The sequence below is a fragment of the Spea bombifrons genome, chromosome 4 (assembly GCF_027358695.1).
Source record: "Spea bombifrons isolate aSpeBom1 chromosome 4, aSpeBom1.2.pri, whole genome shotgun sequence".
Lineage (NCBI taxonomy): Eukaryota > Metazoa > Chordata > Amphibia > Anura > Pelobatidae > Spea > Spea bombifrons.
This window is the reverse complement of record NC_071090.1, coordinates 91,128,316-91,150,565: the sequence shown is the minus strand read 5'-3', so window position 1 is coordinate 91,150,565 and position 22,250 is coordinate 91,128,316. Positions and strand designations below refer to the sequence as shown.

The following is a 22,250-nucleotide window of genomic DNA, read 5'->3' as shown; positions in this document are numbered from 1 at the left end:
TGAATCAGATCCCAATGTCATTTTATGAGCCTTTGCTCTTCTCTGGAACGCTGACGTCTCTGACTTTTCTGCGATGATTGACAGTGATATTAAAAGGACTATTCCATGTTATATGACAATATATCGCTGGTTAGACCTCTTCGCACACGGAATAATGTTCTAACAAAAAAATGATTACAAAGAACGCAAATAGTTTGCAGAGCCATGTTCTGGAACCTGCGTCATATATCGGACATTAAATGCACAGTCCCACCTTGTCTGCTGAATTTAACACATTTATAAATACCCTGAAACCCTCTCATAATAATTAAATACCCTGAAACCCTCTCATAATAATTAAATACCCTGAAACCCTCTCATAATAAGTTTTACTACTGTCTTTTTAAACATTTTTCCGGGCACAATGTGTCACGTGACACAAAAAGCTGACTCTGATAGGCTGTTGCCATAAAGGTTTCTTAAAATGTTCTCTTAGGTGATCGAGCCCTCAAGGTAACAGTATAAAGATGAATGCCCCCACAAAGTAAGCACTCAGCTAGTGTACACTATAGATAAAAATACTGTAGTAGATCAAAACATTTTCGTTCAATTTATTCCCTTTTGGGATTACAGCGTATGAAGAACGGGTCATTATAACAAAGAGAATCTTGTTCAAAAGATAATATAATCAAAGGGGGAAAAAAAGATAAATTGGGAAAATGCGAAGAAAAGCCAGGATTCGTAGTCTGATCAAAATCATTTGTGCGTAAGGATAGTCGTTTATTAAAGATAGTTCAAAGGAGGGTCACTATAAAGGATGCCTCAATAAATACAGCCTCAGAAAACACATTATCATTAAAAAGTGGTCATAGCTGTAGAATTTCAGATATTCGGCCATGCAATGACATATATATATATATATATATATATATATATATATATATATATATATATATATATATACACACACACACACCCAACCATCTGACCAGCAAACATACAGTTAAAGGATCAGGAGCACACAGGAGATATATATATATAAATAATTTGTATTGATTATGTTCGTATATATAAAGGCATAGATATATAGGGGCGATGATATTTGTCTATAGAGGGCATTAGCATTTGACAAATAAAACACTAGCAGAAAAAAGCACCTGAAAGCTGAAATTCTCTAAAAGGCTCTAACGTTAAAGTACAATAACTGATTAGCCAGTAGTATTAGGATTAGTTTGTTTTATTCAACGAGAAACAGTGTAACATAAGTTATTTTCCGGATATTACTTCTGGAATCACATCATTCCAACACAAATAACAACACAAATGTGTCGCGCTGACCCAGGCACCGCAACTGTATCATTAACTATTTGGTCGGATTCTCTTGGCTGAATTTCCTAAGAAATATTTATCATTGTTAAGTAGGATTAGTCATTTTAGTAAAGAAGGTCACAGCTGTCCTATTTTCAGGTTTTAATCTATTTCATTTATTAACACAACAAAAATTCTTATTCTTTGATGTTTTCAGAATGCTAGTTAAAAATAATAATAATAAAAAGTTAGGGGTTAACTGAAGAATGCTGTCCGTAGAATGCCAGGAGCTCCTTATTCAGGGAAGAGAATCCTCCGAAAAATAAAAATCTAACATTATAAGATGAAACATTATTCTCCCAAACCATGGCAACAACAGAAAGGAAAGCGTGAAGAAGCCAACAATAGATCCAGAACAGAACTGCTGCCTTCTACTGGATGAATATGGAGTGTGTGTGTGAGTGTGTGTGAGTTCTGCCTTTCAGCATGGAAAACACGAATGCATTTAGATGCCCCTGCCCCTTTAACCCCTTCATTGCTGGAAAGGCTTCCAGAAACCATCTGGTACTCAGAGGTATAAAAGTTGCACTAAACATAGGCGCTGTGCCTATATATATATATAGATGTATATCAATATATATACATAATGTTCTATCGATAACCTTCTAGTTGCATCTGGCACTGAAAGAGTTACCGTATCTGTAACATTATTATGAACCCTGTAACTGGTAAAAATAATAAAGAGCTCGATACAAAATGACATATAATCGTTATTATTAACCTCACTGCAAATAGTTTGACTATTGGTGCTTTTACACCGGAATGCCGAAAATGTATTTTTTTTTATTAAATGAGGGCATTAGCGGCGGCGGAACATGAAAGCGAATGCCGGGGGCTGTGTATGCATCCACCTGTGGTTAGGCAGGGGGCTCCCCGTGACCCAGCAGGGCTGCGTGCAGGTGGAGCGGCTGTAGGGGGTGTTAATAATTACCGAATGTACGGGAATTCAGTAGAGAAAGCGATCAGACGGGCAGACCCCCCCGAGCCCCCTCGGTAGATGCGTGTGATCGGCCGGCAGACAGGCCCCGGCTCCGCTGGCGCTCCCAGTCCTGGCTTTGCAGGCAGCCGCGTGTGAGTCTCAGGAGCTGGCCTCTTGTTTACAGCATTAACGTCACGGAGAGAGCGGAGCCTCACAATGAGCGAGCTCAAGCAGCCAGCAGCCGCCGGGGTCACCGCAGACACTCACTGAGCACCGGGACACCTCCCGCTGGGGAAACACGAGGCCGGCCCGACCGCTCTGTGTCCGGCTCTGACCTTCAGGGGCCCCGGAGAGGCGAAGCGAGGCGGACGCGCGGGTTTGTTGAGGGGGGTTATCCGCTTCTCCATTCATTGGTCCCGCAGCGGCCTCCTGCGGTCTGGGCTCCGGCTCGGAGACAGAGAGGGGGAGGTTTGGAGGCCGGCTGGGAGATGGAGGCTGAGGAGGCAGAGCTGCGGGTTTCGGGCACCTCCTGCCAGCTCCTCGTGTGTCGGGTGTACGAGCGGCGGGGCTGACACCCGCTTCCTGCCGAGCTACACGCGTAACCCCGGGGACTGGGGGCAGCAACACGGGGGCAACTACTTACCCTGTAACCCACGAGACGTACCCCGGGAGACGGATACCGAGCGGCCCCTCTACTGCCGAGCACATCCAGACCTACAAGACCGGGGCAATCACACAAAGAACGGCCCCCGAGGGATTAAGCCGGAGCCGGTACCGGGGGCCCCGCGAGCCAACGGATTGTCTATTATTTTTTTTGGGAGGTTCTAGTTCCCCAAGAGGGGGGTATCCTGAGCGATAAGCGGCCCATGTGACACCCACAACCACCCCCTGTCACATTACATTGTGTCACTGTGGGGAAGACTGCAGACGGGGAGGATCTCGCAGCCCCTGCACCCACCGACCTGCCATTACACCGGGGGGCATTTCACAACAACAACTGCCCCGTCCAGCGCGCAGCACGGGATCCGCGGCAAGGTCACACTTTATGGTCCATCCATCCATATAGGCTCCAGAGTGTGACCCAACCGCCATCTTTATTTCGGGCTCCAGGAATTTACCGACACTGTGGCTGCGTGGATGTGAATGCCCCGGGATAGCTGGAGTGGAATTTACACGCGAGGTTTTATCCCAGGATCCGTGGAGATGAAGGTCGGTTCGGGCTGGGGTTCTACTCCGGCCTGGCTGTCGGGGGCTCTGCTGGTTCTGCTGTGCCCGTGTCTTTGCGTGGAATTACTGGGTGGAAGAGGTGAGTGACCCGCTTGCTTGGCGTGTTTACCCCACGCCGTCATGTATGTATCGGACACTCGGGGGGGGGTGATGTGTGAGAAACACGTGTGAGGGTCTGCGCTCCGATCACTGCACGGACCTCTGCTGCAGACCCCCGAAAAGAGACGGCTGCTTAGGGGTCCTGTCTCTTGTAAGCCCCGGACCTCCTGCTTGGCTCCGGGACACCCCTGTCTGCTAGCCTTTATTTTCTTGCACCCCTATGGATTGTTGTGAGGTTAGGGAGACAGATGGAAGTAGTTATAGACAGTTCTGAGAGGGTGATAGATAAACGGAACAGCCTTCCAGCAGAAGTGGTAGAGATTATTAGCTAAGCATGTATGGGATAGGCATAAATAACTGATTAAGGTCTGAGTCTTTACATCAGGATAAACAGACAGGCTAGACGGCCGAACGGCTCTTAACCCCGGCCGTATTTTGTGTTTCCGAGACGCAGGATTCGGGGAAGTATGGGGAAAGTTGTGCCCGGCGTCTGGCGGCCGTCTCTTGATTGTGAAAGTGTTTCTTTTGTGAACACCTGCGTTGGCTGTGCCCTCGTGCTGATCGCGTCCCCGACGCAGGGCTCTTAATGTATGTGTAAGCGTGTTAAATCACACGCACGTGGTGCACACTTAATGTCACTCGATCGCATCGTCGGTGTCATGAATCACAAGCGCATCCTTTGTATCCGTGCCAGACACGCACTTGTTTACAGAGCGCAGCACCCTGTCTGCTCCGCAAATCCCAAAGCAGCCTACGGTTCGCCCCCCTCCTCCGCGCTCTTATCTTCCTCCGTGTCTCCCGTTCCTTCGTTACGTTTCATTTCTATCAATTAACGTGGAAGTCGCTAATGGCTCTGCTTAAACGCGCACAAAACCCCCGCTATACGAAAGAGCGCTCCGCGGTCCCCTCGCCCGTCTTGCGTGTGTTTTGTTGCGTGTGTTTTGGATTCATATTGTGTACGTTGTTAAGTTTGGATGATTTTGGTTATTTTGTATCTTTTAAAAAGTTTGTTGTCAAACTGTAGCTGTGGAAAGTGTTTGAGGATGAGGGTCTTTTGCTGATGACCCCGTTATACTGTACCGTATGTGATAAGAAGAAAAAAAAAACAAGGAACCCTGGTACCTGTGTGCGGGGAATTTCTATGTTTCTATCCTTAGCTTTGTGCGTGTGTATAGTGTGTGTGTGTGTGTATGTTTATGTTTATGTGTGTGTGTGTTGATTATCTGTCCTGTGTCGTGGTGAATGATCATACGCAGCTCAGCGCACACTTTTGTTGTAATATAAGGGGGGTCTTGCAGGACAGAAACACACGAATGTGTATAGATAACACACGCTATGCTTTGCCGTGTGATTCCTGTTTGTCTGATGCCAGGCGTGTACAGACACAATGCTAACGATCGATCCACCTGTCTCGCACCCTGTCCGGCGACCCCTTCATGCAGCCTAGCGGGGGGTTAGTAGCTATGTTTTCTCCCGTACTATTACCCCTCGTTTAATGCTGTTTACGGATGAGTAGGTGGAAGGCAGCCGAACGCGCTATACTATATTTCCGTTCAAATCCGAGGCGTTGGGCGCGATATACTCCTCTCCCTCGGGAATAGTATCTATTCATAGCGCCTCGTACTACGTTCATCCGCTCTGTCAACAAGGGCCGTAAAGCCGCTGGGTGCACAATGGCTGCGTTAATTCACAATGGCTCGTAGTGGCCGGAGAGACTATCGATTCCTATTAGAAATGCATTCGTTTTCGGTGCTCTGTTTTTCCCTTTGGCCTCTTAATCGGGGCCCCCGTAATCCCAGCGGCTGTTATTTTTAGTACAGTTGTAGGAAATGCAGCATCTCGGCCCCCGTGTGATACAGACGGCGCTTTGTGAGTGATTTAGAGATGGCTAAGTGGTTAAAAAAAAAAACCCAGCCCGGGATTTTTGTTGACAAGCGTCGGGAAGAAACCCCCTCCTGTAGCTGCGTCCGTCATGTGCGTGCTTATGGGTTTTATATTAATAATCTGTGGCGTTGGTGCCTCCAAGGTTGGATTTGTAAAGACCCTTTGTGTTGTAAATCTATTGCTGATGCTTTCGTCAGAGGGGGTGCGTCACGGAATCGGTGGTCCTGGATTACCCCGTGCTACACGCTGACTCCCCGCGTTACCAGACTTCACCAGACCACTGAGTCTGTTCTTTATCTTTTCTTTTTCGGGAAGTTGCCGGCTTGAAACCCAATTCTGCTATAATTACCCGTTTTCAGTGTGTTTCGTGTGTTTGTCGTCTATACGGTGCTTTTAGATTGCAGACACTAAAGGCTTGTGCTGACGAGCATCGTGGCGTCACCAACGCGTATTGTTTAGCGGCTGTAGGCATACATACTGTGCAGGAGGAACCCCGTTTAACCCCCCGTTCCCAGGAAAGATACACTGTTGGTATATCGAATATTTCTTGGCTACTTGTAGCACAAGGGTTAATATTTAAAGGGACTTTCATGGACAAATTCAATGTTTAGTCTTTTTTTAACGAGACAAAATCTGAAGAATCGGGGAAACTTAAACGTCTACAGAATGATACATTCTACCCTCTGGTTTTATTCCAAATTCGTTTTTACCGGCTGGTAAAAGCTGCCCGTTTTCCTTGGGACTGCGGGAATACTGAGCTCTCGGCGGTTTATATACTGACCCTTTCTACGTATTGACTGAATCTTTCTTTCTTTGTTCTAAACGCCTTTTGGTGTTTTAGCTGTGGCCTGTATTGTAAATTATCCCTTCCACTCTTAAGTTCCGCGGCTGGCGTTTTTCACGCGTTACCTCGTCCGCTCCTCTCGCGGTTATGCATTGATCTTTTTGCTCTTTAAAGGGATTGGGATTCATTTGTTTTCTTTTTTATTTGTCCGTAATTAATTTGCAGAGACAGAATATTATCACTTTATGTGTCCCCCCCCCTGTCAGTGATGTTCCTTTTCACCCATTTCTGATGCCTTTAAAATAATAAGAAAGGATGAAGTTGAGTAAACCTCTTGATTGTGTTTTTCGCTCAGTCTGGCTCACAATGGGTTAAAAATCCCGTTGATGTAGTCACCGGTCTGGTATGTGCAAAAATACCATATTGTACTTTAAACACTTGGATATTCGGAGACTGTTACGTTTAGCGCTGTTAACGATATTCAAAGATTAACCGATCGTTTGTCCGCTTGATCGGTTGAAGAGAAGGAAGCTGGGCTTGTTGCGCGGGATGGTGTTGCGCGGCGCGGGATGGTGCAGCGCGGACCGGTTGTCCGGTTTGCGTTGTCTATCAGGTTATGGTTGCCGTTTTTGGTTTTGTGTACGTTTTGATGAGTCCTCTTTGCGTGAGAAAGCATGATGCTTTGGAGATCCTGCGTTACATGAAATGTTTACTCCAGCTTTGTACCTTCTCTTCACTTTTAGAAGTCTTTGATTCCTTTGTCTCCTCTAAAATCTCCCCCCTGCCCCCTACAACCTGCCTGAGACCCCCTGTTCAGTTTGAGCGTGCGGGTCATTAGCCGTCACATGGAGATCCGGACACAAAGGGACAGTACAAAGATAATGTGGTTACCGGTGCCGGGTAGCAGAGGAGTCCGGCAAGACGCATTTAGAGTAGAGCCAACCCCGGTTAGAAATAAAATGCCGGCTTGGAACGTGGAAAGGATGATGTGCTATGATGTGTCTTGATGTAACCCTAAACGTGGCTTTGTGTGAGTAGATGGACTTCCCTTTTCATGAGAGATTGTTTGAAGATGAGTGATGTGAGTCGAGAGAGAGGGGAATAGTCTGTCTGCAGACATAAAAACAGGTGTGTCTGCACAGCTGTACTGGGGAGGAAAAAAAAAAGCATTCCTAATGATTGTTAGCTTGGAAAAGGTGCACGTACCTTGCATTAGCTGATCATTTCCTAGTCCTGCCCATTGTGGTGAATGAAATGTTTGGGTGTCCAGGTCTGTGATGACGTGTCTTTCTCTCGCATTATTGGAACTGTAATGGAAAGCTTAATGACGGGTCTGGGACTGTCTGTGTGGAGCGCGTTGGTTAAGTGAGCCGAGCAATAGGCAGTTTGGGATCATCAATAAAAGCCCCCTTTGTGTTTGTTTTCCTCGCGTGTGGCAGGAGTGCGGCTCATTCGGGAGGATTTTGGGAATTTTGAATGCTTTATATAAATTGGATTTGTTTTCCGTTCCAGAGCGGCTCTGGAACTATAGTTCTAGTTCCGTGCTGTCACTCGGGGGACGTTATCTGTTCTTTCCCAGTGAATTCTAAAACCGCACATGCTTTCTTCTAAGCAAAATTTAACGCGTCCCTCTGGGAACAATGAAAGCATTTAGAGATCCGAAAAGGGAGGAAGCTGGATGACAATAAAACATATGAAACACGCAAATTTGCATGTGCTCCGGAACAATAGATTTCTTGATTGTTCTCTAATTCCAGGTGGACCTTAGAATGTAAAATTTGATTAAAGATTTTAAATCGAGACTCCGAGAGACACACAAACAACCGCGCTCGCAATTCCGTCCTGCGTCGGTTACGTGCTCGTTACAGCAAAAACCTTCCAGAATGTGTTCTTTATTTCAAAGAAATGCACGGTTCAGACTAAATCCGTAACCGTTAACGGAATGTGAATAGAACACGGACAGCTGAGAATACATTTTCGTTAACTTTTTTTTTTTTGTAACTTTTTGTTTTCGTTTTATGGCTGATAATGGAAGAAATGGAGAATTTAGTATAATTTATGATCTGTATTAAATCCTTTTTTACAACAACAAGAGTAGTGTGTGCGTGTGTTTATGATGTATCTGATTTTTATATATATATATATATATATATATATATAATATTTATGCTAGAATAGCTGAGCTTTTTTGTTTAGAGGCACCTATAGATAAGCGAATCCATCCGTTTGTCGGATAAACGGTGTCCTTTGTTTCGGAACAGCCATGTGCTCTGGCGTAAGGTGTTCTCTACGATCATTAAATATCTTTCGTATCGGTTAGCTCAAGCGATGTGTAACAGTTCCGGGAAATAAAGGCGCTTTTGTTGAGCGCAGTTTTAGAGGCAGGAGAATGTAAACATGTTTTTCTAGTGTACTCGGCTTACTTGAGAGGATTTTGTAAGTCTGCTGTAACAGCTCTATGGAGCGATTGCGTTCTTAATAACTAGGGCAACTGTCTACGTGTTTATTTCTCAAGACAATGGGCAGGTAACGTTACACGTTGCAGCTTAACGTGTTTTACTGAAACCCGCTAAAATGAGCTGTTACTCGGTACCTGGGTCCTGTATTTTTGAGTTTCCTCCATGATGCGATATTCTATGAACGCATTCGGTGTTTTCTTCTCGTGTGTCCTGAAGGATAAATTCTTTTTGAGCAATATAAAGTGTTTAGTGAAAGCGAGTATGTGTGCCAGGACGTGTATCCAGCACGGAGCCTTTGGTGAGATCTGGTGCAGGTGCTAAACGCAGGCTCTTTGTATTCTGTATTTTGAGCTTCAGTTTCATTGCTGCCCAAACCAAAACCTTTGGCTCTGTTTCCAAATGGACTTTCTGATTTGTGTTGATTGGCGTTCTGTCCCTTGATAAAAGACTTGATAAACTCCAGGAGCCAGGAAGTTTGGCTCCAAAAATATAATTTATGGCTCCTAACTTCTTCTTCCTTTTTTTTTTTTTTTTTTTTTAAAGTGAATGTTGTTCTTTTCCTCATTTTTAGGTTTTACGGATATTTCGTTGTTCAGATGCTCGATCTACTTGTGCTGAGCCAGGGCACATTGTCTCTTCTTTACTGCGGGTTTAACTGGTCAGCTCACCCAACACTCCTGCAATAATAAGACCATCTTGCACATTTTGCACTAGAATGACCTCTTTATACATAGCCCCATTATTCACAGAATCTCTCCCCGTTATGCTGTGTATTTTTGGTTAATGTATGGCTGAACTTTAAGATCTGCCTAAATAATTAGATCTCTTAATCTCTTCATCATAACATAGGGCATAGATCTGTAGAAATGTATCCCATGCCAGCTCCTGCGGCGCGCATGTGATTATCCAGCCCTGCCTTGTGTCAGGCATCGCTGTTGCTCAGCCCATTGTGACTCAAAATGTTAACATTTTATTTGGATCTGCTGTTGGGCAATAGGATTGTCGGCAACATTTGTGTCCAATCTGCCAAAATGTCTGCACTTGGTGAACATTTTGTCCCCTCCTCCTCCTCCTTATTTTCATTGAGAAATCTATTGCTATTCGCCGTCTGTGTGAGGTACAGGATGGGGGTGATCGCACTTGGCAAATGAAGCTGTTTTTTGTTGCCATTATAAGAAAACAACCCTCTCCCCAATTAAGCCGCATAGTATTTTTTTAACCTGTCGAGCGCTAGATGTCCATACAAACTACCATATTTGCTTGGTAATAATAAAAAATCATATGAAAAAAACAACCTGGTCACCTTTTATTGAGACCTCAGATTGGCGGCACAGCTGGCTAAGCCTAGGGGCTGATCTATCATACTCTCTCTCAATGTCTCTCTACCTTCTCCACCGACCGCTTTCGTGTCCCTGTCTCCTTTCCCCACTCCACTTCTTCCCTTGCCTCTTCTTGTTGTTCTGTCTTCTTTCTTTGTTGACTTCCCTGTGAATCGGGCATCCCAATTGGCTGAACGAGGGAGAGGCTGTCCCTATGGAGTGCGCCATGGCTCTGCCCTTTTGCGGAAGTGCCCAAAGAGGCCCGAATAATGCAGGCGGCTTCCTGTGAATCCATCTGCAATATTCTCTGCTCTTCCCCAAAAGGGCGCACTCCATAAGTACAGCCTCTTCCCCGTTCCTCCAATCAGGGTAGAGAGTGTGCGCGGACACCCAAACCTTGGCGTGTTGTCTTATCTTTGAGTAAAGGTGAATTGTATCTCTCGTATAAGCGCATGTCGAAGGCTGACTTCTCTCTTTTTGTTGCATTACGTTGGGAAAGCAGTAATTGTATCATTGTGTCCCGCGGTTCTGATCCGCACCGTTTATTGGTTTGTGCGGTGCCGTCATATTCCCCGTGGCTGCGGTTTTCCAGAGATTTCATCACGGTGTGACTTCTTTGCCGACGTCCTGGCAGTTGTCATGTTTTCTTCGTGGTAATTAGCACATCTATCTGTACCCGGTGATTGGAAGTGGTTATTCACAGCCTTGCTGCTTTGCTGTGAAATCACGATATTAACATGAGCAGGAAGTGCGCCTTCCGCTGAACTTCCTATATCGTAAAGTTATCCACCAGATAATAGTGATCTGGATTACTAGTGATCCCTGAGTGACACTAGTGAGCTGGTTTCAGTGCCGGAGACAAATCTATCACAAGTAATTCACAATCCTTGCATATATTGTGAGCTTGTGTGCCAGGCCTTTGTTACTAAATGTCTGTCTAGTCTAGTTTTGTCATTCCCTGTGAATGTACGGACTGTAAGAAGCGCTGTGTACATTGTTGGCGTTGTATGAATAAAGCGTAACAGATGGCGGTGGGGGAAATCTATCTTTAGTAATTGTAATTTGGGGTCAGAAACTTAATAATGTGCCCACCACTGAGGTACAATGCATCAAAAGTGTAGCAATTCTATTTTTACTTGAAGGGACGCTTTGCTGCCCCAGACGGCCTCACCGAAGGCAAGTGCCTGATAACGCGTGCATGCGCGTCGTACAGCAGGGGTTAGTATTCCATGCAATGCGCTTCCTGCGAGTTAAGGAGCTAGTGGCGGAGCGAGCTGCAAATGCCTAGCGGTTTCTGATGAATCTCTATGTATCTAAATGGGGGGGGGGGCTGGAGTGTTCCTTTAACATGAAAATGACTGCTGGTATGCTTGTGTGCGTGCGGTCACATTTTCCTTTGTAAACCTTTCGTGTAATATGATCTCTTGGAGCCGTATAACAATGTTACTTCTTTCCATGAGGAACCGCTCCATCAGTTCAGATTCTTACTACATAAACCTTTTATTTGTATTTATCACATAAACGCTGGAATAATCTCTTACTCCCGTTGTTTATATTGAATTTGCAGCGTTTCCCGACCATCCTGTGTTCATAGTGGCCGGCCAGTGTGTAACTTGTTAACGATAATCCAGTAACATGATGATATATGTTGTTTTACTAAAGTAACCATCATTGTAAATGATTGATGGTATGCCTTTAGCCCGCCTCTAAATGGCAGTCTGGGAGCAAAGTGGTGCCATTCCCATAGCAACCAATATGATCCTACCGATCCATGTAGGATTGCGAGCTCCTGGGTTTAGAGCAATCTTGCATTTATTTTTATTTTTTTTACGCTCAGTGTAAACTTCCTGGCAAGGAAACTATGGAAAATATCCCAAGTTATGGAACAAATGTTGTACGTGGCAGAGAAGCTGTTAAACAGCTGAGTTCTTTCATTAGGTGGATGCTGTTGAAAGCATGTGTGGCTATTTTGATGAAGGGTTGGCTTTATTTATTTATTTATTTATTTTTATTAACCCATCGTGTTGGAGACACACAAGCTTTAAAAATGCGGAAGATGTTTATTAGTAAAGTGAAATCGCAGCTAGTCTTCGACGTGTGTGTATTGCGACTTCGCAATTTAAAAGCTCTGCATTTTCTGCATTAAAATTCTCAAGAGTTCAGAGTGAGAGAAGTGCGAGTTTGCGGCGTTGTCGATAGAGCGTGCGTATAATACCCATTTTATTTGTTTTTATGTGTATGAAGATCAGTCTTGGGTTGCCTCGAGGGCTACGCAGAAGACACAGCCCTAGCAGGACAGATGTTTGTTTTCCGGGTCCTTGGCTTCTTTTCTCACGTTTATTGTGCTCTATTGCTCGCTTCTCACTATAACAAAGTGCTTTTCAACAGAAAGCCCTGAAGCCAAAGGGTTATTTCCTCCACCATCCTCTTCCTCCCCCCACTCAGAAAATAATGCAAAATGCTTGGAATTCCTGGCATGCCAAAGAGTGCCTGGAAGAAAGGCCTGTCACCCCCCCCCCCCCCCCGCACGAGCCCCCACCCCATTCACAGACTGCTCCCTGGATTTGTTATGGCTGCGTGCTGATTGGCTGCTCCACATAAAAGCTTCCATTGAAGAAGTTTGGGGAGAGAATGGGACAGCACTTCCTGTGACTTCAGTCTGAGGTCAGCCTCTCCTAGAGGCCGGATCGGGGAGGCCTGTTAACCAACTCCGCGTGTGTCCCTGTTGGGATTATTCTAGTAATGCTGTTTCATTCATACACACATGCCCTCCACAGCCTGCTTTATTAGTGTGTTTGTACACAAGATCCAAGTATTGCAGTTTGTTACAAAGAACATATTCTTTAACGACGACATCAACGTCGCCTAATACTCAATGACGTTTGATGTAATTTCACTGTCCCTTTTATTCGTACTTTTAATGTTTGTGTATTTTTGTGCTGTATATATGTTTACGGTCAATCATTACAAGACGTGTTTAAGGGTGTATGTTCTACATCATAAAAATATATTGTCTTAATATTTATTAGTAATCATATTTCTTTGCATAAGGCATTTTATTTACCTTCATCCCTGCCTCAAAGAGTATGACAAAACCAGAACTAAAGCGATCCAATACATTAGGTAAAGAGGGCCCGGCTAACAAGCTTACGATCTAAAGACCAATAATAAATAATTGGAAAGGCAATTTGAAACCCCATTTAACTTTGTGTGCATGTTTTATTAAGCTCGTCATTAAAGAATATGTTCTGGTTCACTGGACAGGTCACACGGACAATCGCGGTGGGTCACGGCTGCCATATTTGTAATGGAAGTGCGTGCGTAGCTTCCCAGCACGTTCATGCGCGGGTTAGACGGGGGCTTCTATGTACAAACAGCTTGTAATTTCCTGCCTTTCCTGACACAGACAGCTCCTCGCAGAACACAGCTTAAATATTATTATCACAGTTAAGGAGAGGCTTTACTGTCATAATATGCCACCCACTTCAGTTCCTTCTGCTTAGAGATGGATCCTGTTGTGTAGAAAGCTTCATGCTTGTTTTCTCACTGAAACTTGCAGAGATCCTGTAAAGTAACCCGACGCATCCTACGGTTCCTAGTCGTGTCACACGTACAAATCCGGTTTAGCAGCAGCTGATGGGTTGGCCCACCTAATCCATCCCCGTATAACCCGTCACAGATCCCTGCTCTCTTCCAGGTTGATGCTTCGTCTTTTTTTTATTTATTTTTTTGTGTGTGTGTTCTGGGTACCACTGATTCTTTCTGCTAATCTTGAGATTATTGCTGTAATTCACTACGTCTCGAGCTCTCCGCTGTGTACCTGCACAATATGTACCCGGCCAAGAGAGACCTTCAAGCGCATGTTTTTTTTTCTTCCATGGATCATCCATTAACTCTTTGACTGCTGCTGTGAAAAGCAAACCAAGAGCTTGCGATAATTTATACTTTTGCAGGCTTTGCCGATGCCGTATTATTTTCAGTTCTGTCCGGCGTGCGTTTTCTGTACCCCGTAGCCATTGTGTTGTAGAGGACACTAAGTTCTATGTGTGCGTCCTTCTGATTAACCTGCCGCAGGTGAGAGGCTGTGGTAGTAATAAGAGAGAACCTTGTTTAAGCGCCTCCTGTGTTACAAAAAAAAAAAAGGTGGGTGGACTTCCTTTCTGCCCCCACATTCCCTTTTTTTCGGGACAGAGGAAATGAGCGCAACATGTGTTTTCAATTCTGTGTTTTCTAAAGGTAATGTTTGGTACAGAAAACCATTCCAAAGTTCCAACAACGCTGTGCGGCAGTAAGTGAAGCACGTACATAAAGGGTCAGTAAAGACTCGCCCCCCCAAAAAAAAACCTTTAAATCCGTACAAATGAGGCGTTTCCTGCATGTATGTTACGAAGCTCGCTCGGTTTATAACGTGGAGAACGTTTTGTCCTGAAGAAATATCAATCACACAGCTTGTGAAATGGCTTCTGCCCGGTTATTCTGAACAGCACAGCAAAGTATGTTTTATCGATTTATATGTTTAGTGGATGTAAGAGATGATAGTAATACATCCATGTAACCGTGTTTACATAGTTAAACACGCAGTCTATGTGTTAAAACCCGAGGGAGCAGTCACTTCCTGTTCTCAGGATCAGCGTGATTATACCTGTAAGCTGATTGGTGCAAACCCAGTGTATTGAATCAATATGCTGAGGCTGTGGTTGCTGTAAGCTGATGAGTTCTATAGCATGGATATCTGGGAATATTTTGAGTATTGATGGAGCTTACATCCCTTTTGGGTGCGAGATTCTGTATCCAGAGAAGGCATTGATTGATAAAATGAGCTTGACGACAAATTTTAAAAAATATTTTGCCAATGCAAAATTTATTTTGGTCCAAGATGCTTTGCTTTCAATTATAAGAAGAGATGTAGGACTAAGGCAGTGTGGAGTAGCTGGAAATGGTTCCCGGTGACAAAAGACTTTTCTGCTTCACTATGGACCCGTTGAGAAACAAAAACAAAAAAAGAGAGAAATATTCAGGATGATTTATAATTGAAAGCAAAGCGTCTTGGACCAAAATAAATTTTGCGTTGGCAAAATATTTTTTTAACTTTGTCATTTGGGCCATTGATGTGTAGCTGTGCTTAACTTCAGGGTCCACAAGACATGACTTCTACAGATGCTAGTATTTAAAGCGGCTCCCCAACCTTTTTTTATATTTTTTTTTTTTTACTTTATTACAAATGAGTTTTCAAAAATATTGTCCCACTTTTCTTTTTTTTTTTTTTACTTTTTTAGCCCAATCTACTAGACAAATACCCTGACTCCTTATCATACTGCCTGAGGTAAACAATAGAATGTCTCAGTCTTAATCTTACAGGCACTATGACTTCATTAACATCGTTGTAAAGAATCCCCTCCGTGTGGGGTTTGAGCAGTAAAAGTCATCCTGGATATCACACGACTGACAACAGCAGCCTCCAAGTTGGCAGATAAAGGAAGCTTATTGGCTCAAAAATGAGATAAAACCCGTACTTTTGTCAGTGGTAAACTAGATTGTTGTATACAGCTCTGTACTTGTTTAAGAATATTTTTTTTATATGCATTTTATTGTTTAAGAAATAAAACCGTAGGTTTTTTTAAAATATTATTTTAACATATTATAATTTTGTTCATTAAAGAAAAGTTTACTACTTAGAGGATCTGTCCCTTATCAGATTCTGTAATGTAGTATACCTGGAATATATATAAAGTGGAAGGGTATATGTAAATTATTCCCAGGTTTGTTGTGTCGTTGCTATGGTCCGTTTCCGTTACCCCGTGTGTGTTCTCTTACTGTGTGTATTGAATATGCCGCTGATACCAATGCATGGGTTTTCTCGCCCCGGTAGGGTTAAAATATTCCGCTGTAGCAGCCACTGCATCGCAGGCTAAAATTCTTTGCTGGCATCTTTAGTGCTAGGGGTGTTTCGGTTAATCCCGTTGCCCATAATGGTTACCCTGCGGTATGTAAAATTTGTACATCCAGATCTATTGATTTCCATTCTTGTAGTTTCTGTTTGTGAAAGCAAAAATAAAAATCCGTTTTTGATTTCATAGCTTCGCAAGCCCCGGGAGATTTGTTAATTTACTCCTTTGAATTCTCCAGCACTGCATGGGCAGGTTTTCTATAACACCAGCAGCTTATAAATAGTCTGTTGTACGGCTCTGCTACCAAAACACTTGTTCTGCCGCTGTGGTGTTAAACCCCCTCCCCGGTTCTATTCTCTAAGGGTCCAAAATAGGTGTTTTTTATGTTTATAACGTGACACCCCCTCCCTTACCTTTTGTTTCTCTCCAAATTGTGGCGTGATGCACTGCTTGTTATGTCCGGTTTACCCATTGTACAACGCTGCAGAATATGATGGCGCTATATAAGTCAATAAATATGCGTTTATGCGCATATGTGGAGAGCCCAGGTGCACTTGGTGCCTTGTCTGCCTCCTTTTGACACCTTTTCTTGTAATATTGTGCTGGGAACCCTTGTCATGTGACACAAAATCAGACACTTATAGTTTGTTGCCATAGAGACTAAAAAATCTTAAAAAATTTCTGTGGTTTTTGTTTTGTGATTAAACCTTCAGAGGAAAGAATAAAAGGAGACTAGAGGATAAAATGTCAGTGTTTGTCTAAGTGGAACAGCACCTTCAAAACGCCGTGGAACAGATCCACATATAGACCATGGGCTGCATTTTACACGAGTCTGAGGTTTCTCAATATTTGTTTTATTGTCAACCATAATTTGGGTGTTTGGTCCAAAAGTAAAGGGCGCATTTACTTTTTAGTATGGGTATGTAAACACATTTCTCTTTGGCTGTGTAACGCCTCCAAGCCAGTGGAAAGAAGTTCTCTCAAGATACCTCTACGTATATTTCTAGAACTTTGTTTCACTCATTTCTTTTGGTCTATTCACTAAAGGGATGGTTTGCAGGAGAGTGATTTTAATGTGTATACGTAATATGGGGCCAGCTAAGCTCTTCCTGCAGCACTAGCTCAAGGAACCGGCTCTCCGTAATGTATAGGAGCCGAAACACAACTCTGCTGTCACCTTTTCACTTTAGTAAATAGACCTGTTTCATTTTCTTATGGACAAGTAGACGAGTGGAAACTGCTTTTGCCGTATTTATTGTTTTATATAGCACCATCATATTCCTCAGCGTGGTACATTGGGTCGACAGGACATAACGAGTAGTATATAACATAACAATTTGACTAATAGACATTGTTGAGGATGGCGCTTCTCAAGCAAGTTTACAATCTTGAGGGGATTAGAATATAATATTGTGTGTGTGTGTGTGCCTCTTTTTTTCTGGGCTGTTTATTTTTTATTTTTTCCTCCATGTTGCTAAAATTCCCAGCTAACCTTCTAGAATGACTTTGTTTTATCTTTAGAATTGTGTTTTGAACTTGTATTTTGTTTTCGTAAAATAAAAACACTGATTTGCTTGTATCGTCCACAGTGTGTGGTCCCAGCATGGACATTCGGAATGACGTTCGTGAGCTTAAACAACTAGAAGACTGCGTTGTGATTGAAGGTTATTTGCACATCCTGCTCATCTCCAATGCCAAGGCTGAAGATTTCCGCAACATACGATTTCCCAAGCTAAAAGTTATCACTGACCATCTCCTACTTTTCCGGGTGTCTGGCCTGGAGAGCCTCAGTGACCTCTTTCCCAACCTCACAGTCATCCGTGGAAGACTTCTGTTTTACAACTATGCCCTGGTCATCTTTGAGATGACTGACTTGAAGGAGATTGGGCTGCATAACCTGATGAATATCACTCGTGGTGCTATACGTATCGAGAAGAACTCTGACATGTGTTACCTTTTTACAGTGGATTGGTCTCTTGTCCTGGATGCTGTCTACAACAACTATATCGTTGGGAATAAGCCAACAAAGGAGTGTGGGGATATTTGCCCAGGAACTATGGAGGGCAAGCCAAGTTGCCCAAAGACAACCATTAATAACGACTATAACTATCGCTGCTGGTCGGCTGATCACTGCCAGAAAGGTAAGTAACTTTGGTTTTGTATACTGCCTTGTATTGTGCCTTGTGGGATTTACTTTGCAAATCTTCTTTAAAAATATATTCTGTTACCCTGTGTTAGCTGGTTGTGTACTCTTGGAATATAAACAAAGAGTCCATTGGAACCCTATGCTGAAAATGTTTGTAGTCTTTTATATTGGCGTATTTCTTTCTCGACAGCTTGTTACAGATTGATGTTATTGTGATATTTATGAAATCTTTGTGAACGCAGGGCTTTGAAGGAACCCATGCTTTATGGAAAGAAGAGCTTGCATGATTCATAGGTTCTTGCTACAGTTTTTGGCTCTGGTTGCTCTGAAGACACATCAGAGCTTATTTATGGTTATCAGGTGGAGATCTTTTTAGATTATTTACCAATAACAGCTGTAGGCTAGGTGGTTTGTTTTGGGTTTTTTAAACCCCATAGTTTGCTTATTTTGTCTTCTATCGCAATCATTTAGCATTAACTGAATACGTTTAAAAGCTTTATTTGTTAAAAGGTAGGTTAAAAATTTGCCTAGAAAAAGTTAGTTTTGTGTTGTAGGCAACAATAACCCATGACTCTAGCATGGCGCAATAGTTACAGACATCATCATAAGTACTGAGTCAGGAGGGTATTCTGAATGCTTGGCGTTGGTAGTTTATACATCAGGCTATTGAGAAAAAGAATAACATTGTCCTGATGGGAAAAAAAAATATTAAAGTTTTGCTGTGTTGGTTTTCCCACCTTTTCCATTGCTAATGCAATGTAAGTTCCATTCTACTGGTTCTTGAGTACACAGTGCCCTCCACTAATATTGGCACCCTTGGTAAATATGAGCAAAGAATGCTGTGAATAATTTTCTTTATTGTTTAACCCTTTGATCTTTTCTTAAAAAACTACACTATATACTTTGTGCTACCTCCCAATATAGCAACTCTGTGTCTTCTCCTATAATGCCTGATGAGGTTGGAGAATACATGGCAAGGGATCTGAGACGTTCCCTCCATACAGAATCTCTCCAGATCCTTCAAATTTCGAGGTTGATGCTGGTGGACTCTCCTCTTCGGTTCACCCCACAGGTTTTCTATGGGTTAAAGTCATAGGACTGGGATGGCCATGGTAGGACCTTGTATTTGTGATCAATAAATCTTTTTTTGTGTTGATTTTGATATGTTTTGGACCATTGCCCTGCTGGAGCATCCAACCATTTTAAACTTTCTGGCAGAGGCAGTCAGGTGTACATTTAATATTTGATAAGAGTCTTTGATGCCGTGTATCCTAACAAAAGGTCCAGGTCCTCTGGCAGAAAAAAACAGCCCCAAAACATTAAAGATCCACCACCATATTTAACCGTGGACATGAGGTATTTTTCCATATGGCTACCTTTCTGTGTGCGCCAAACCCACCTCTGGTGTTTATTGGCAAAAAGCTATATTTTGGTTTTACCTGACCATAGAACCCAATCCCATTTGAAGTTCTAGTAACGTCTGGCAGACCGAAGACGGTTGAGTTTGCTTTGAATGAGAGTAGATGCTTTTTTTCTCGAAACCCTTTTTCTTATGAGTTCATAGGGGTGCCAATAATTGTGCCACGTATATATGTTTTACATTTTATTTTTTTTATAAACCTGTTTTGTTTTTGCAATTGTTTGATATCCATGGGAGCAAAATATTTTTGTATATTTTGAAGAAAAGATCAAAACAGCCGCCTTTGCTCATATTTACTATGGTTGCCAATATTAGTGGAGGGCACAGTATGTGATGGTTCTTGAATGAGGTGGCTGATAACAGCCTGGTTGCTCGTTAAGAAGGGAGGTATATTCAGGGATGTCCTAGCAGCGTGGAGGAAGTGTTGTGTCTAATGGTGTGTAATGTGGAGATGACGTACAAGGAGGAGTAAGAGCACCTACAGGCGAAGGGTTGGATTTCTGTTTTCATGGAGCAGATGTTCGCATGCGTTGACCTGTTGCACAGCAAAGCAGTTCCTTTTTCTCTTCCTATATGCCTTAATAACACTGTGACATGCACCCTAACATTCTCTTTTGGTGTGTCTATAGTAAGCCTACCAACTACTGTAATTTGCGGATAAGATAACCCTCAACATTTCAAGCAAAAAACCTGTGTAACTCACGAGAAGCAGATTGTGAAAATGTAAACACGTGTGCACACACATGCATACACATTGACACACGCTAACTCTCCCTGAAGCCTCTGCCCTCAACGAGGCTACGCAGTGGGAGCTACCGAGCTTTATTGCAGGGTCACGCAAAGTTACGTGACCCCACTGTACCTCGCCTTCTTTTCAATTGAGTCTGTCCTACTAGGGTGGGAGCTTCAATTGAACATTCCCGTTCTGATGAAACTAAGCCTGTGCTTTAACCCAGTCACCCTTCCAGTCCTGCCTGTCTAACCGTTCCTCAGCTAACCTGCTGTTTTGCTTTTAAGGATGATTCAGAAATGCAGATGATGTGACATGCTTTTCCGTGGCTCCACTTTCCTTTCTTCCCACGGACTGTTAATTTTTATTTTTTTGCTCAGCTTTTTATTTATTTTTATCCGATACCTGCTAGAGCCTCTTTAAAACCCCGAGATATCTAATTCGCACGTTGGCCAGCTGAATTATAACCCCGCACTCAGGCACCTCCTGAACACAGGGAGGCTTTCCAGGACCTGCAGCCAGTGGCTAATTAGTCAATTTTACATTTTGTCTGCCAGCATTCGTTGATGATTAAATTGTGCTGTGTGTTAGGAGAAGGAGAAAATTCATTCATGGCTATCTCTGTTCTTAAAACAGTGTTCCTCTGCCAAACGCTTCCTAGAATCTAATTTTATTTATATTTTTTTTATTGTGGCTGCAGGAAAAGATTTAATTAGTTACTCCGAAGGCAGACTGTATCTGTATTCAGACCGGACTGCACTGACCTTATTACCGTGTTAGTAATGATAGTAGACTTACCAGCGTGCGTTTTGTTTTGCTCCACCTCGGTCGAATCGCTACCAGATTGAATGTTAACTGTATAGTGCATCGAGAATATTTGGATTTATTTTGGCATTTTAATGCAGTACTTGACTTTGCAAGTGTCTTTCGTGTAGTTTTCCGTAGACGTGGGCAATATTAATATAAAAAGACAGTTCCCCCAATGTGGACATTTAATCTCTAAAAAGTGAGAGAAAAAATCTTTATTTTATTTAAAGCGATCTGCTCTACCATGTGTGACATTTCAGTGCGACTGAAGAGCTGAAGAAGGATAGTCTAGTTATCTAGATTGCATGGCACCTCTGGCACTGAATGGTGAGGGACGTACTAGAGTGCTTTAAATCAAAGAGCAGGATTGTGTTTTACCAAGTTTGCTGCCATTAGGTCTATCCCCAGTATGACCCTCCCAACACATTAACAGAGTCCGTGTATATTGTGACCGCGAAGCAGTCAGCGGAAAGTAACGCGCACTTGAATGATGATCAGGTATTCCTGGTCTAGCATAGAATGGTAAATGAGTACTGCATCCATGCTTTACACCCTCAACATTTATAAAGAACTCAAATACCCAATAGTGTACCAACGCAGGGTTAATGTCTTTTTGTTACCCAACAATATTATTCTCGTGTTTAGGATTGGGTACATAGAAGTATATTAGGAGATGAGTAATAATTTCTTTGGTCACGTGAACCGCAGCCCCTCCGTCTTCCAGCAGTAAGAATGTTAACGGAAAGGTGTTGTTTTTGTCCTGCACACGGCTGGGGCATCTGCAGTTTGCGGCAGTGCCTGTTTTTAGATCTGGTGGGGACACTAGTACCAGTTTGAGCGTTGCATGGAGAGACCTCTGAGACCTGGTGCTGAGGGAACATTCCAAAATCACTACTCATGACTTTGGGGGTGGATTCCAAAGAGCGCCTCCTCCCTTGCATTTATTCTTCTGCGGGTTTGATATAGAATAGAATTACCAGTATTGTGACTAATCTACTAGCTGAGTGATTCTTTGTAAGGCTTGTAATCACAATGCTCGCTCACAGTGCATCTTCTCTCTATGATGTCTCCGATACCTCGAGTTACCTCGTGGTGCTCCACCTCAGGTGGCCCAGGGAGGCGAATAGCTGTGTGTGAGAAGTGCACTTTACGGCATGTAACGGCGTGTTGTTGGCATGCAATGCATGTGCAGATAGTGTGACTTCTGACATTATAACCTCA

The 22,250-nt window shown here is 43.2% G+C and overlaps 1 protein-coding gene across 1 annotated transcript in view; it reads left to right on the top strand.

The window, feature by feature from the left end:
• Positions 1-2,038: 2,038 nt before the first annotated feature.
• Positions 2,039-22,250, top strand: part of IGF1R (insulin like growth factor 1 receptor) — a 94,017-nt gene continuing 73,805 nt past the window's right edge. The window contains exons 1-2 of the mRNA XM_053462366.1: positions 2,039-3,572; positions 17,516-18,067. Coding sequence (XP_053318341.1) covers positions 3,410-3,572; positions 17,516-18,067 — 715 coding nt within the window. The 5' untranslated portion in view covers positions 2,039-3,409. The remainder of the gene's footprint in view (positions 3,573-17,515; positions 18,068-22,250) is intronic.